The sequence below is a fragment of the Heptranchias perlo genome, chromosome 29 (genome assembly GCF_035084215.1).
Source record: "Heptranchias perlo isolate sHepPer1 chromosome 29, sHepPer1.hap1, whole genome shotgun sequence".
Taxonomy (NCBI): Eukaryota; Metazoa; Chordata; class Chondrichthyes; order Hexanchiformes; family Hexanchidae; genus Heptranchias; species Heptranchias perlo.
Genome location: NC_090353.1, coordinates 15,434,202 through 15,449,995, shown reverse-complemented (window position 1 = coordinate 15,449,995; position 15,794 = coordinate 15,434,202). Strand labels below are relative to the sequence as shown.

At 41.7% G+C, this 15,794-nt stretch overlaps 1 protein-coding gene across 5 annotated transcripts in view; it reads right to left on the bottom strand.

Moving 5' to 3' along the window:
• Nucleotides 1-1,756: 1,756 nt before the first annotated feature.
• Nucleotides 1,757-15,794, bottom strand: part of LOC137299415 (zinc finger RNA-binding protein-like) — a 68,875-nt gene continuing 54,837 nt past the window's right edge. For all 5 annotated transcript variants that reach the window (XM_067968136.1, XM_067968139.1, XM_067968137.1 and 2 more), the window contains 5 exons: nt 15,656-15,753; nt 14,049-14,144; nt 11,613-11,724; nt 10,016-10,113; nt 1,757-4,158 (listed from right to left, as the gene is read on the bottom strand). In XM_067968136.1, coding sequence (XP_067824237.1) covers nt 3,976-4,158; nt 10,016-10,113; nt 11,613-11,724; nt 14,049-14,144; nt 15,656-15,753 — 587 coding nt within the window. In that variant the 3' untranslated portion in view covers nt 1,757-3,975. The remainder of the gene's footprint in view (nt 4,159-10,015; nt 10,114-11,612; nt 11,725-14,048; nt 14,145-15,655; nt 15,754-15,794) is intronic.

The following is a 15,794-nucleotide window of genomic DNA, read 5'->3' as shown; positions in this document are numbered from 1 at the left end:
TTCTACTTTCATTGAGACATTGACTAAAAGGAGCATGGATAAAATAATTTTCAATAATATGCAAGACCAGTTAATCTCCATTCATTAATGCACACATACAGTAAGATTCTATCCAAGTAGCACTCTACTAGTCTTAGATTTGAACCAGATTTGTATATAGTGATTCTGCCAAACAGTATATCCTCCCTGGCAGCCAAAAGCAATACTAAATAAACAACACAGCCCCAGGTACTAAGGTTCCTTACTTTTAAGTATATTCTTTCCAAATTACGACTATGATAGCTGACCTGGTCCTGAGCCTTTGACAATGCTAACAGCTGCAACATTTACAAGCTCAGTTGAGAGTGACCTGCCAGTTAAGTTAGTGTCTGGATTCCATTTTACACTCATCACTAATCCAAGATCCTCAAGAGTTGCCGCGGTCAGAAATAATTCTCATTTTATCCACAAACCAAGTCCTCTTCACATTCAGTATTCCTTTCTGACCAATACTGATTAGTATTTAGGCCTCACTACTACTTGAAGCATCTTCTCAACCTGACATCCAACGACAATTTTTCCTCTCGACTCATTACCAATCAGTCGTATTTTTTTTTGTGTACAACCTATTGAAATGTGATTTCAACAAAATAATTTTCAAAACCCATGGAAATGCTCCACGGTTACAGTTTCACCTGTAAAGGTTATACATTTATAAGATGATATTTTAGCGGATACTTCCTGTCCATCTCATCCATCTAATGCAAACTTTTGGGTCACATGTTTAAAAAGAAAGTAAATTCGGAATGTACAGAAAAATTCTCCAGATACCAGAGCCACAATATCTGCAACCTTTTAATGGATATTTGCACTAAAACTAGTCTGAAAACTAATTAATGTCAATGAATTCAGCCAGTAATTTTTCAATTAAAACTTTTCTGCTTGAATGGGACACAGATTCAACTTAGCAGAATAACACACCTCTCCTTTAAAAACAACTTAATGTGAGTACTGTTATCTGCTAACGCTTAAAATGATAAATTACGATTGCAGAAGGTGTCCTCAACTGAAGGATTCCACGGAATGATTATCCATTTCTAGCAGGAATATTATATTTCCATTAAACTTACAAAGTTAAGTTACTGAAGCACTTAAAGCAGGTGTGGCACAGAACAACCTACGTCCTAGCAATCCCAATCTCAAAATGCTAGTCTCAACAAGGATGGAAAGAAACCTGGTCAATAGAATTCTGAATGATGGAGGTAGTAGGAGCTCTCAGAAAACCGAAGGACCTAATAAGGAGGCTCAGCATTACCTTGCCGAAGTGGCCCTGATAATGAATGCTGGTGGGATATGCAACAGAAGGCATCTCGGCCTAATCTGATTTTGCTGCCTAGTCTGATGTGTGGGTGTCTCATCAGACACCCACACATATTCACTTCCCAGCAAGGTTCACTGGATAGTGATCAGGAATGAGAACAATGGCTGATTTCCCCCTTCCTTAACTCAGTGACACGGAGGCCAATTATCATACCCCAATAACCGTCTTCGAGATCAGATAGCAGCACAGGCCAGGGATCACACTTGCGACTTTTCTGGTGTATTGATAAGCACTACACTGGATGGTGCCCTTACTCACTAGGCCATGGGGGCAGCTGGTACACAAAACTTCACAGGATACAGCCTGCCTGCCCCCTCAAAATTGCTGACTGGTTTAATCCAGCAGTCTGTGGAGGACAACGAATGAACACACAAATAACCCTTTAGTAAACAGATGCCACGTTGAAGAAACTTTATTGACTTACCAAAGTATGTCTCGCAAACAAATCCAGCACCTCACTGGGAAATCGGTCACTATGCAGTGAAATTCAAAAACATATTTACAGATATTCTGGATGCAACAAAAAGCACTGTCAGAACATGCAGTCGTTCAGTAAGGATTTTATTTCCCAGTTATCTTCATAGAGTTGCAGTGTGTCAACAGCTACCTCAAAGCATAAATAGGATCCAATTACACAGAGATCCTCTACACTGCTTTCCTTTTCATTAGCACTTTTACGCTAGTTCAGTATTGTAATACACAGCTGACAAAAAGTTGAATACACGTTTTTAAATACCACAGAGCTGAGGACAAAGCCACATTTCAATAGAAATAACACTTCAATAGGTGAAACCGAATCGGGTACGCTTACAATGCGAGAGGCATTTTCTACCTATACAAATGTGAATAGTGTAACCGGTTTAACTGTACATTTTATGCACATTAGAAGGGATTTTATAGTTATGAGTGGCAGGTACTTTTGGTGCACAAGCTGTCATGAGTCGTGACATCACCCACAGTTCACAACACGCAAGTGTCGGGACAATTCAGCTCCCAACTGGCTGCTGGAAAGATCCATTGAGAGGTTGAAAGGTGCCACAAGGCAAACAGGGTCTTACAATATCACAATCAGCTGGAGTACTTTTTAAAAAAGGACTTTGTGTTTAAGTTCTCCCCTCCCCCTCCCCCCAGCCCCCCCCCCCACCCACCCACAGGGCCCATATGTTACCAGGATATTGACTCCCATCTAAACTGGGTAACCTAATTCACAGCAAGAATTTTTTTTTTTTAAAAACAAAGGATTCAATTCTCAAAGGTTTGCCTTCAAACTAGATCAGTACATTTTACAGTTAGGTTATCAGTACATTTTTAAAAAAAACATTGAATCAGTAAACTATTTTACTGAACTGGGGATCATTTCTGTGACAGTTTTGCTAGATAAATTCATCCTCATGTGCTTTGCAGCAGGAGAATGCATTTTGGAAAACTGAATTGTTAAATTTGAACCACCAAAACAGGGAAATCTGGAAATAGATCAAAAGGAGCCATGGAAATAACCCTAAAAAATATCCGGAACCTCAAAGGTATCTCGACATACACATGGGTGATGATCACTGCTGAAGAAAATCCATGCAGGAGAGGTCTACAGTAGTTAGAGGAATTCTCTTCATTCAGCTGAGCTACAAAAAGAAAACACTTCAGTATCGACCCAAATGACAGGCCCTCTCATCGTGTTTCAGGTTAAAAAAAAGACTCAGTTGCGAAAGGGCCCAATTTCTGACACCATCAAAAAGCGAAACTTATTGGAAAACAGGCAACTTCAAACGGAGCAGAAGAGCCGCATTAGGAGTTAGGCCAGTCAAACCAATCTTTCCTAAAACAATTACTGAAGTTGTAAACCTACCGCGATGGTTTTGGCAAAACACCACGCTTTGAGTCAGTAAACAGCACTGTAGTGTACATAATGGCATGCATACCAGACTCCATGATCACAGTGGAGGGCCTCCCAATTTTCTAAATAGACTGTGCACCACAAATTTGTTGTACACCAGTCACACCAAGTGCTAAGTTTCTGATGTCTCCACAATTTTTATTTACTTAAACAGGGCCCTACGGTCTCAACGTGCTCATGTAGAATATAGCAAAGAATAAAGCGCGAGGTACCTGCATTCAGTTGAGTCTGTGTGGACTATAAAATCAGCTCTTAACACAAAAAAGGGCACACCTAACACACTGCATTTAAATTTTGTTGTCTGGCAAAAATATACCTCATCTTTCAACTGAACGCAATTAAAATATCTTACCAATTTTAACCAGTTTACGACAGAAAGCAGCCTCATCCCAGCCAGGGAAGCACGGAGTCAACTTTGGTTTTTAAATGATGAGAAAGATGGGTTTCCACACTGGGCCAACTCACTTGGCAAAGGTTTTTTTTTTCTCTGGGAAGGAGGGTGGGTGGGGGGGTGAGTAGGAGGAAAGAGAAGGGGAGCTGTTGCCATGGGCAACATGATCTTTATGGAATGATGCAATTTATTACTCATTAAGCACAGTTTAAAACAAATCTACAGTACATTGTTATTCAAGTAAAACACTAAAATTGCAAATGTCTCAGACTAAACAGCAACTTATATAAAAAAAATTGAAATCTTGAAAATTTAGCATCACTTGGAACAGGTCTAGACGTCTCCCGCGTCGCTGTCCTTTTTGTCTTTCTTTCCTTCACCTTCCCCTTCTGCTGTTTCGCTGGTGTCCCGTCTCCGTTTGCGGTTTCGCATATTAAACCGAGGCTTCGGCTGGGGTAGTGGGTCCATACCAAGAACTTTGTGAATCTGCCTAAACGCCAGCAACCTCAATGCATGCTGGGAGGGTAAAGATACAGTTAACTTAAAATGACAAAGATGATCATTGGGCAACCTCCACCCACCACACAGGTTTACATTAAAAATAAAAACAGAAAATGCTGGAAATATACACCAGATTGGTTGGCACCTGAAAGAGGAACGACAGGATTTCCCCATGGAATGTCAACCCATGACAAAACTAAAGTCTCCACCCAAAGCATCAACCCTCCCTTTTCTCATTCAGATACTGTTGGGCATGCTATGCGCTTCTAGCATTTTTTGTTTTTATTTTGGATTTTCAATGTTAATTTCTTTCATTTGTAAAATGGTTTACAGCTTGTTTTCTTGAAGTGAATACACAATTTTCCGTTCACAAAATTAAAGGAATTTGGTTTTTAAAAAGTTTGACAGAAAGAAGCTGGCTAGAACAAACATTTTGCTGCTATCTTCTGTTTGCATCCAAACCACATCTAGAATCAGTCAAAACTGAACTTAAGTTTGATTTTATTAAAGAACAATCCTCACGGATAGGGGTGCTACAAATACCCTGTGCTAGAGAGGGGCAAAGAAAAAAATAACATCAGTCAGGTTTCCCGGTCTTCACCATCCAGTGACTCCCACTGGAAAATTCTCCTGTGTAGATTTTGGCCGAGGACAGGATCAGCTGTGATGCCCTCCCCATGTCAAATATTCTGCCAACATTCGTAGTCTGGGCTCACATGCGAACAATGATCACTTGGGCAAGATGAGTCAATGCCTTCGAGAAGGGGAGAGAAGTGGAAAAACAAATACCTTCAGAGACTTACTCTTATTAAATAAGAGTTCCATCATGGGGTTCGACAGCAACAAATGGTCAAATGCACAGATAGTTTGTGCTATTCATCCATTACACCCCTATTCTCTAAATTTACTTCCTAGGTCCCTCCAACTTGCATCTCCCTCCTTGCTTTCAAAAGCCTATTAAAACGAGGACATAAACAGGCTGGCGGAATGGGCGGACACATGGCAGATGAAATTTAACGCAGAGAAGTATGAAGTGATACATTTTGGCAGGAAGAATGAGGAGAGGCAATATAAACTAAATGGTACAATTCTAAAGGGGGTGCAGGAACAGAGAAACCTGGGGCATATGTGCACAAATCTTTGAAGGTGGCAGGACAGGTTGAGAAAGTGGTTAATAAAGCATACGGAATCCTGGGCTTTATAAATAGAGGCAGAGAGTACAAAAGCAAGGAAGTTATGTTGAACCTTTGTAAAATAGCGGTTCAGCCATAACTGGAGTACTGTGTCCAATTCTGGGCATTGCACTTTAGGAAGGATGTGAAGGCCTTAGAGAGGGTGCAGAAAAGATTTACTAGAATATAAGAACATAAGAAATAGGAGCAGGAGTAGGCCAATCGGCCCCTCGAGCCTGCTCCGCCATTCAATAAGATCATGGCTGATCTGATCCCAACCACAAATCTAAAGAACACAAGAAGTAGGAGCAGGACCCGGCCACTCAGCCCCTGGGCCCTCTCCGCCACCCACAGGGCATTGACCGATCCGAACTCAGCTTCATGTCCAATTTCCTGCCCGCTCCCCATAACCCCTAACTCCCTTTACTTCTAGGAAACGGTCTATTTCTGTTTTAAATTTATCTAATGATGTAGCTTCCACAGCTTCCTGGGGCAGCAAATTCCACAGACCGACTACCCTCTGAGTGAAGAAGTTTCTCCTCATCTCAGTTTTGAAAGAGCAGCCCCTTATTCTAAGATTATGCCCCCTAGTTCTAGTTTCACCCATCCTTGGGAACATCCTTACTGCATCCACCTGATCAAGCCCCTTCACAATCTTATATGTTTCAATAAGATCGCCTCTCATTCTTCTGAACTCCAACGAGTAGAGTCTCAATCTACTCAACCTCTCCTCATATGTCCACCCCCTCATCCCCGGGATTAACCGAGTGAACCTTCTTTGTACTGCCTCGAGAGCAAGTATGTCTTTTCTTAAGTGTGGACACCAAAACTGTATGCAGTATTCCAGGTGCGGTCTCACCAATACCTTATATAACTGCAGCAATACCTCCCTGTTTTTATATTCTATCCCCCTAGCAATAAAAGCCAACATTCCGTTGGCTTTCTTGATCACCTGCTGCACCTGCATACCAACTTTTTGATTTTCTTGCACTAGGACCCCCAGATCCCTTTGTACTGCAGTACTTTCCAGTCTCTCGCCATTAAGAAAATAACTTGCTCTCTGATTTTTCCTGCCAATGTGCATAACCTCACATTTTCCAATATTATATTGCATCTGCCAAATCTCCGCCCACTCACCCAGCCTGTCTATATCCCCTTGCAGGTTTTTATGTCCTCCTTACTCTCTACTTTCCCTCCCATCTTTGTATCATCTGCAAATTTTGATATGTTGCACTCGGTCCCCTCCTCCAAATTGTTAATATAGATTGTAAAGAGTTGGGGACCCAGCACCGACCCCTGTGGTTACTGGTTGCCAGTCCGAGAATGAACCATTTATCCCAACTCTCTGCCTCCTGTTCGATAACCAATCCTCCACCCATGCCAGAATATTACCCCCAATCCCGTGATTTTTTATCTTAAGTAATAATCTTTTATGTGGCACCTTGTCGAATGCCTTCTGGAAGTCTAAATACACTACGTCCACTGGTTCCCCTTTATCCACCCTGTACGTTATATCCTCAAAGAACTCAAGCAAATTTGTCAGACATGACTTCCCCTTCATAAAGCCATGCTGACTTTGTCCTATTAAATTATGCTTATCTAAATGTTCCGTTACTGTCTCCTTAATAATAGACTCCAAAATTTTATCCACCACAGATGTTAGGCTAACTGGCCTATAATTTCCAGACTTCTGCCTACTACCCTTTTTAAATAACGGTGTTACATTGGCAGTTTTCCAATCTGCCGGGACCTCGCCTGAGTCCAGGGAATTTTGGAAAACTATCACCAAAGCATCCACAATCCCTACTGCCACTTCCCTCAAGACCCTAGGATGGAAGCCATCAGGTCCAGGGGATTTATCCGCTTTGAGTCCCATTATTTTACTGAGTACCATCTCCTGAGTGATTTTAATCGTATTTAGCTCCTCCCCCCGTAGAGCCCCGTTTGTCCAGTGTTGGGATATTCTTAGTGTCCTCTACCGTAAAGACTGAAACAAAATATTTGTTCAGCATTTTTGCCATCTCCATGTTTCCCACCATTAATTTCCCGGTCTCATCCTCTAAGGGACCTACGTTTGCCTTAGCCACCCTTTTTCTTTTTATATAACTATAGAAACTCTTGCTATCTGTTTTTATATTTTTTGCTAATTTCTTTTCATAATCTAACTTCCCTTTCTTAATCAATCCTTTAGTTACTTTTTGCTGTCTTTTAAAGACTTCCCAATCTTCTATCCTCCCACTAAGTTTGGCTACCTTATATGTCCTTGTTTTTAGTCGGACACTATCCTTAATTTCTTTACATAGCCACGGATGGCTGTCATTTCTTTTACACCCTTTTTTCCTCAGTGGAATATATTTATTTTGAAAGTTGTAAAATAACTCCCTAAATGAACACCACTGCTCATGTACTGTCTTACCCTTTAATCTATTTTCCCAGTCCACTTTAATCAATTCCGCTCTCATACCATCATAGTCTCCTTTATTCAAGCTCAGTACGCTTGTTTGAGAATCAACCTTCTCACCCTCTAATTGGATATGGAATTCAACCATGTTGTGGTCGCTCGTTCCAAGGGGATCCTTAACTAGGACATTATTAATTAATCCTGACTCATTACACAGGACCAGGTCCAAGGTTGCCTCCCCCCTTGTAGGATCAGTTACATACTGCTCAAGAAATCCATCCCTGATGCACTCAATGAACTCTTCCTCAAGGCTGCTCTGCCCAATTTGATTTGTCCAGTTAATATGATAGTTAAAATCCCCCATAATTATAGCTGTTCCCTTATTACATGCCCGGACTATTTCCTGATTAATACTTCTTCCAGCAGAGTTGCAACTATTAGGAGGCCTATATACTACGCCCACTAGTGTATTTTTCCCCTTATTATTCCTTATCTCTACCCAAACTGTTTCATTATCTTGATGCTTTGTCCCAATATCATTTATCTGTATTACAGTGATTCCTTCCTTTATTAACATAGCCACCCCACCTTCCTTCCTGCCTGTCCTTCCTGATTGTTAAATACCCTGGCATATTTAATTCCCAGTCGTTGTCACCCTGCAGCCATGTTTCTGTAATGGCCACAAGATCATACCCATACGTAGTTATTTGTGCCGTTAACTCGTCCATTTTGTTACGAATGCTACGTGCATTCAGATAAAGAACTTTCAAATCTGTTTTGTGACGCTTAGTTCCTGCTTTTTCCTTTTTTAACACTTTACCTATTACTCCATACCTTCTGTCCCTTCCTGTTACGCTTTCCTCTGTCTCCCTGCTCAGGTTCCCAACCCCCTGCCACTTTAGTTTAAACCCTCCCCAACAGCACTAGCAAACACTCCTCCTAGGACAGCGGTCCCGGCCCTGCCCAGGTGCAGACCGTCCAGTTTGTACTGGTCCCACCTCCCCCAGAACCGTTTCCAGTGTCCCAGGAATTTGAATCCCTCCCCCTTGCACCATTCCTCTAGCCACATATTCATTTGAAATATCCTCCTATTTCTACTCTGACTAGCACGTGGCACTGGCAGCAATCCTGAGATTACTACCTTTGAGGTCCTATTTTTTAATTTACCTCCTAACTCCCTAGGTTCCAGGGATGAAGGACTTCAATTACGTAGATATACTGGAGAAGATGGGGTTGTTCTCCTTAGAGCAGAGAAGGTTAAGAATAGATTTGATAGAAGTGTTCAAAATCATGAAGAGTTTAGATAAAATAAATAAAGAGAAACTGTTCTCATTGGCGGAAGGGTCGAGAACAAGAGGTGATTTAAGGTGACTGGCAAAAGAACCAAAGGCGACATGAGGAAAAGCTTTCTTACGCAGCGAGTAGTTACGACCTGGAATATGTTGGCTGAAAGGATGGTGGAAGCAGATTCCATCGTGGCTTTCAAAAAGGAATTGGATAAATATTTGAAGGGAAAAAAATATGCAGGGCTACAAGGAAAGAGCGGGGGAATAGGACTGACTGGATTGCTCTTACAAAGAGCCGGCATGGGCTCGATGGGCCGAATGGCCTCCTTCTGTGCTGTATAACCATTCTATAAGTCTCTTCAAACATTCCACCTGCCCCACCACTAACTCTTTTCCTGTTTTTCCCTTTTCCTCTCCTGCTCTACAGCCACTTCCTGTCTCCACCCTGTAATGCACTTCTAGATGACTCTCTACTTGAGTGCAACAGAAACACAAGCTGCTACAGTTCCAATACAAGCCAGTTCCCTGATGTGCACATTTTACCAGATCAGTGCCTGTTGTGGGCGGGTCCCACAAGAAGAATTTGTCTACTCCAAGAAATTAAATAGAAGGATTTTTCAGCATTCCTAGAATTAATAGTTACTCCATGGACACTAATTTTTTTGAGGAAAATAAGTACCAGCGCAATAAGGTCTGCGCAGCACCATCAGATATCAGACGCAATTTACTTTCAATAACCCTGAAACGTTGGAAGTGCACAGCTGGTCTCTCACTTCTTGGGGGAGGGAACCAGATGCAAAAACCCCTAAGGTCCCTGAAATATAAACCAGCCTCTTCCTCTTTCAGATGTTGATGGACTTGCTTTGCATTTCCTACATTTTCTGTTTTAATTCCAGATTCCAGGCATGTGTGTTTTTTCTTTCATCTCATTTGAGATGTTTGATAATAGGATTGGAAAAAAATATCTATAACACCTTGCTGTAATGCATATGTGCCTAGCACAGAAACCTCACCTGTGCACTAGCTGTAATATCCTCTCGTTGCTGATGGTTCATGCAGGACAGAGCGTCTGAGTGGTCTTTTTCACAGGGATCCAGAAGTCCAGGACCATCTGTAGCAAGCAATGATTAAACTGTACAACCAGACTTTAATTAAAAAATACACAACTGGGGCCACCACTCAGACTTTCTTTACTCAGTGTCTGGTGATATAACAGTTACAAAACCTTTCATTCACTTGTCACCAAAAACCTTACTGTGCACATCATAGTTTGGGAAGTTAGCAGGTGATGCTAGAAGTATTTGGCAAGCTTTTGTACAAAGCTCCAAACCCTAACACCCCCCAGAGCACCTGTCTTGTTAAACATGGCACCCCCCACAATCCTGATCAACCTCAAACAGCATGAAGACACCAATACTATCCCTTCTCCTTCTTCCCAGCCATGGGCTGCAATTTCAGTCTTCGGTGGCCTATCGAATCTGGTCATATAGCTTGGGTGGCTATCAGAGGAACAAAGTTGGGAAAAATGCTTAAAACTAATTTGTTCTTTTTTTAAGTCGGGGGATGAGGGTGGGAGGAGAACAGGCAGCCAACACCTATCCCTAGTTTTGTGAAGATTTAATGCAAAAATAGGCTTTGACTTCATTCTGTTCAGCTTTTAATACAGTGGTCAGTACAAAAAAAAAAATCCATTTTGAGTAAGATCCACAGGATGGGTAAAATGGAGAATACCACACAGAAGTACAAGTGGTTGCAGTGACACAATGACATTCTGGTGCCTATATGCTTGAGTTTTTAAAAAAACATTTGAGGCAACTTGTAACAAAGGCTTCAATGTGATCTAAAAAAATTAGACTTGGGTGTACGCTGCACAGATATCCAATCATCCCGCATCTTATGGCAGAAGTCCAAATCCACTCTCGTACTACCAGGAATGACGAATAGCTCAGCACATTTCTCTTCTCACTTCCTCGTTCTAGACCATAATGGGAGACAGCCACAGGATTGTACAGTGGGAGAAACCCTGTCCTTTCATCTCCTGGGCCTGGGTTCAAATCCAGTCCAAGGTGAACAGATTAATGTTTAATTAGTCTACCGGTTGTAAGAATTCCACATGAAGTGAGCTTAGGAACCAGATTGAGTCACTCCTATCTGGCATGGTCTCACAGCATAAAATTGTCTTTAATTGGGCAGTATATTGGCAACCTTGCTCAGAGAGGCTATATAATAGCTGACATGGAAAATGGAAAAATGTCACACTGTTCTAGCAGGGGTGCTTGTTTGAGGTTGGACATAATTCATGTTATTGGGGCAGTGATAACAGAACTACACTCTGCAATTAATGTGGTGTAACTGACCTGGGAGTGCTTGATAAGATAGTGTTGAGAGCTTTATGCTGCAGAAAATTGCTATATTTGACCGGTGTGCTTGGTGCTGTCACTGGGTGCCCAGAACAGAAGCTATTCCATTCCCAGCACTGACATCCTTCACCTTGAGCACAAAATTCATTAAATAATTTTGAAGATAGGACAGTGAAAGCCTTGCACAGGATACGAGCCAAAGGAAAAGATTCACTATTTTCCCAACTCCCAAAATAAGCAAGAGACTAACCTGGAAGGAGAACTCCAGAAGCAATAGATTCCAATACCCGGCGCATTGCATCACCAGGACTCAGTGGGCCTGAAGAACTGCTAATGGCTTTCTCCACAAGCAGTTCCATAGCCTGTTTAAAAAAGCAATGTGGTATTAAAAACGATCTGCACCTACTTTCCATGGAATTATATACATTATACTCAATGCAAGTTGACCTTTTCTGCAGAACAGTAGTGGGTAGCTCAACTTAAAATATCAAGTGGAATGAACTGTTCATCTCAAACACATCAAGATTGGATTACCAACCACTGACAAGTTCAACCTCTACATAAAAACATCAACCAACAATCTATAGGAAATAGAGGCAGTGGCAGCAGCGGAGAGAAATTACTAGGGCTATGGTCACTTTAGGAGTGACTGCACTCTATGCAGCCATCTGAAGATGGCCTATTGCTAGATGTGGGAGTTCCCCTTGAGGTCAAAGAAAATGAAGAGACTGAACATATCAACAGATAAAGGAGGACGAAGAGTGGAGTCAAAGGCAGCTGTTGGTTAGACTGGAGACATGAAGAAACTGCATCTTTAAAATACTGGAAGAAACCATATTTTCACTGCTGCCTTGAAAGTCCCAGAAGAGCTCAGGTTGTAGAGATCCAGCCATTGCTGTGTAAGAGGACTGCATGTTGTGAGCACAGATGCTCTGCAATTTGAAGGAGCACTGTGGAATCATCCTCAGTGTTTTGGACAGAAGCAGCAGCAATGAACCTCCTCCCAGAAATAGTGAAGATTCATCAAGTAAAATAGACAAAATATTAGATACAAACTGCAACTGGCTTCATTGGGCCAAAGCATTTACTAGCACCATCAGGGTTTGTGCGGAGTTAGTCAATCTCAGCTGGGCCAATAGGGATTGGGGGTGGAGAATGGAAAATGATATACACACAATTAGAACTTGCCCCAGGTTAGAGAGAAGGAAAAAAAACAGCCAGGATTTTCACTCCTGATCATTACCCAGTGATTCCCATGTGAACATCCAATTAGGAGAGGATTCAATTTTGCCACTACGGTCTTCATAAGAACATAGGAAATAGGAGCAGGAGTAGGCCATACGGCCCCTCGAGCCTGCTCCGCCATTTAATATCATGACTGATCTTTGACCTCAACTCCACTTCCAGCCCAATCCTCATATCCCTTGATTCCACTCGAGTCCAAAAATCTATCCATCTCAGCCTTGAATATACTCAACAACTGAGCATCCACAGCCCTCTGGGGGAGAGAATTCCAAAGATTCACAACCCTCTGCATGAAGAAATTCCTCCTCATCTTAGTTTTAAATGGCCGACCCCTTATCCGGAGATCATGCCCCCTAGTTCTAGACTCTCCAGCCAGGGGAATCCTACCCTGTCAAGCCCTCTCAGAATCTTATGTTTCAATGAGATCACTTCTCATTCTTCTAAACTCCAGAGAGTATTGGCCCATTCTACTCAATCTCTCCTCACAGGACAACCCTCTCATCATGGGAATCAATCTAGTGAACCTCTGTTGCACCGCCTCTAAGGCAAGTATATCCTTCCTTAGATAAGGAGACCAAAACTGTACACAGTACTCCAGGTGAGGTCTCACCAAAGCCCTGTACAATTGTAGTAAGACTTCCTTACTCTTGTACTCCAATCCCCTTGCGATAAAGGCCAACATGCCATTTGCCTTCCTAATTGCTTGCTGTACCTGCATGCTAACTTATTGTGTTTCTTGTATGAGGACACCCAAATCCCTCTGAACACCAACATTTAACAGTTTCTCACCATTTAAAAAATATTCTGTTTTTCTATTCTTCTTACCAAAGTGAATAACCTCATATTTCACCACATTATACTTCATCAGCCACCTTCTTGCCCACTCACTTAACCTGTCTATATCCCTTTGCAGATTCTTTGTGTCCTCCTCACAGCTTACTTTCCCACCTAGCTTTGTATCAAGTCAGCAAATTTGGACACATTACACTCGGTCCCTTCATCTAAATCATTAATACAGATTGTAAATAGCTGAGGCCCCAGCACTGATCCTTGGGGCACCCTACTAGTAACAGCCTGCCAACCTGAAAATGACCCGTTTATTCCTACTCTCCATTTTCTGTCCATTAACCAATCCTCTATCCATGCTAATATATTACCTCCAACCCCATGAGCACTTATCTTGTATAACAACCTTTCGTGAGGCACCTCATCAATAGCTTGCTGAAATTCAAGTGTCTAGGCTCACATATTAATAACTTGGGTGAAGTACTAGAGTGCTGCCTGTGCTCATGGAGTCACATCTCAGCAAAGTCTTTGGGACAAAAGAAAAAAAAACACTGGTGGGCGTTGGGGAGGAGAAAGAATAACAACTTTACTGGGGTCACCTCAGAACAGAAGACTCTGGTGTGAAAGATTTACCATATGGCATTTGCAAACTCACCCAGTCTGGCAAGGCTCCCCACGTTGGAACTCGCTGGCACAGGTCACGTAGAATTCGTATGACAATCACGCAGGATTGCAAACCGTTGGCCCTCGCCTTCAATTTGGGAAAGAAAATGATAAGATTATTCAGCTATATCAAATCCACAATGCAGAGACAATGTGAAAGGAACATTAAATATTTCTGTATTCGTAACCCATAATAGGTTTGATGTACACTAAAAGTGATTCAGACATAACACCAAAGTTAGTAACTTTAAAACTTGTAAAGCACTAACATTAGGCAGATGTCCCTTGGATGGAAGGCAGGTATTTATGGAAAAGTGAATGCTCCAATTGAATGGGCAGTGTCAGCAAAAAGAAACGCAAGATGTACTCGTGAAACACAGAGCCAGCTAGATACTACGTGCCCCCCAAATCTTCCCCTCTCCCGTTGCCAATCTCAAAGAAAGAGACGAGGGATGCCATCCATGCTGTCTGGTAGATGGCAGTGCTCTAGCTGTACTGGAACACACCAAACTGCTTATTAAAACTAAAGTGCCAGGATGTCACCCCATGACAAATCACTAGCCCTATAAATGTTGTCTTGTCAATCGAAAATGCACATATAGAGCTGGCTACACATTCACTCACCAGCTATCAACAGTAACTGCACTTTAGAAAGTAATTCACTGGATATGATGCGCATTGAGCCACCCGGGGCAATGTGTTATTTAAATACAAGTTCATTCCACACATATATTATCTTTTTTTTTATATATGCTATATATGCATCTCCTATTTACAGTCACTCCATTGCCAACAGTTTAGAGGAATGTTTATAATCATGTCCAAGGCTTCTCGTATTGTAGGAGGACCAATCTTGCCAGCCTCAGACCCACTCACTGTTCCAGTACACACAACTAGGCTGCCTTATTGCAGCACTGTGCTCCTGCAAATGCCACAGAAACAAGATGTACAAGTAAATCAGAGTAAATTTCTGAAAATTAAAAAGAAAAATGTTCATAAAAGCTTCACCGATAAGATTATCCAAGCCACCCGTGTACAAGTTGAAGATAGAATTTCAACAGATCGGCAATTCTCCTGGTTCTGCTGAAGATTCCTAAATAAAAAGGATCTGTGTAGCCAAGGCCACTGATTAATCGTTTAGTATCACAGTTTGAATCCCAAAATATGGCTAAAAATGCTAGAATCCCATGTAATAAAATGGAAACAAAAAATGTTCTAGAAAAAGACCGGTTCGTCAGCATCTGTAAAGATAAAGAGACAAGTTAATGCTTTGGGTGTAGACCCTTCATTAGTAGAGTTGGAGCTAACTTCTCTTTTTTCTTTCCAAATGCTGAGGGACCTTCTGTGTGTTTCCAGAATTTTCAGTTTGATTTCCAGCATTTGCCTTTTTTTTTCTTTTTTAAAGAAACAAATTTGATTGAATCACTCAATATAAAAACTCATGGGTCTAACTGCAGACTGACCAAATCATGTAATGCGACTCTAAAACTAGGTAAAAATCCCCATCAAAAATGGAATTTGAGAGTCACCATAAATCCGTGGCCCAGCCTATGGCTAACAAATACTAAAAAATAAACTGCTATACAGTATATTTTTTACCTGGAACCACTTGGCATGACGAAGGGCAGCCAGACCCTCAAGGCATTTTTGCTTGTTCAATACATCTGATGGATCTTGCACTGGGGCAGTGGTTGCATCTTAAAAATAAAGAGGGGATAGTCCCAAAGTACAGCAGTTA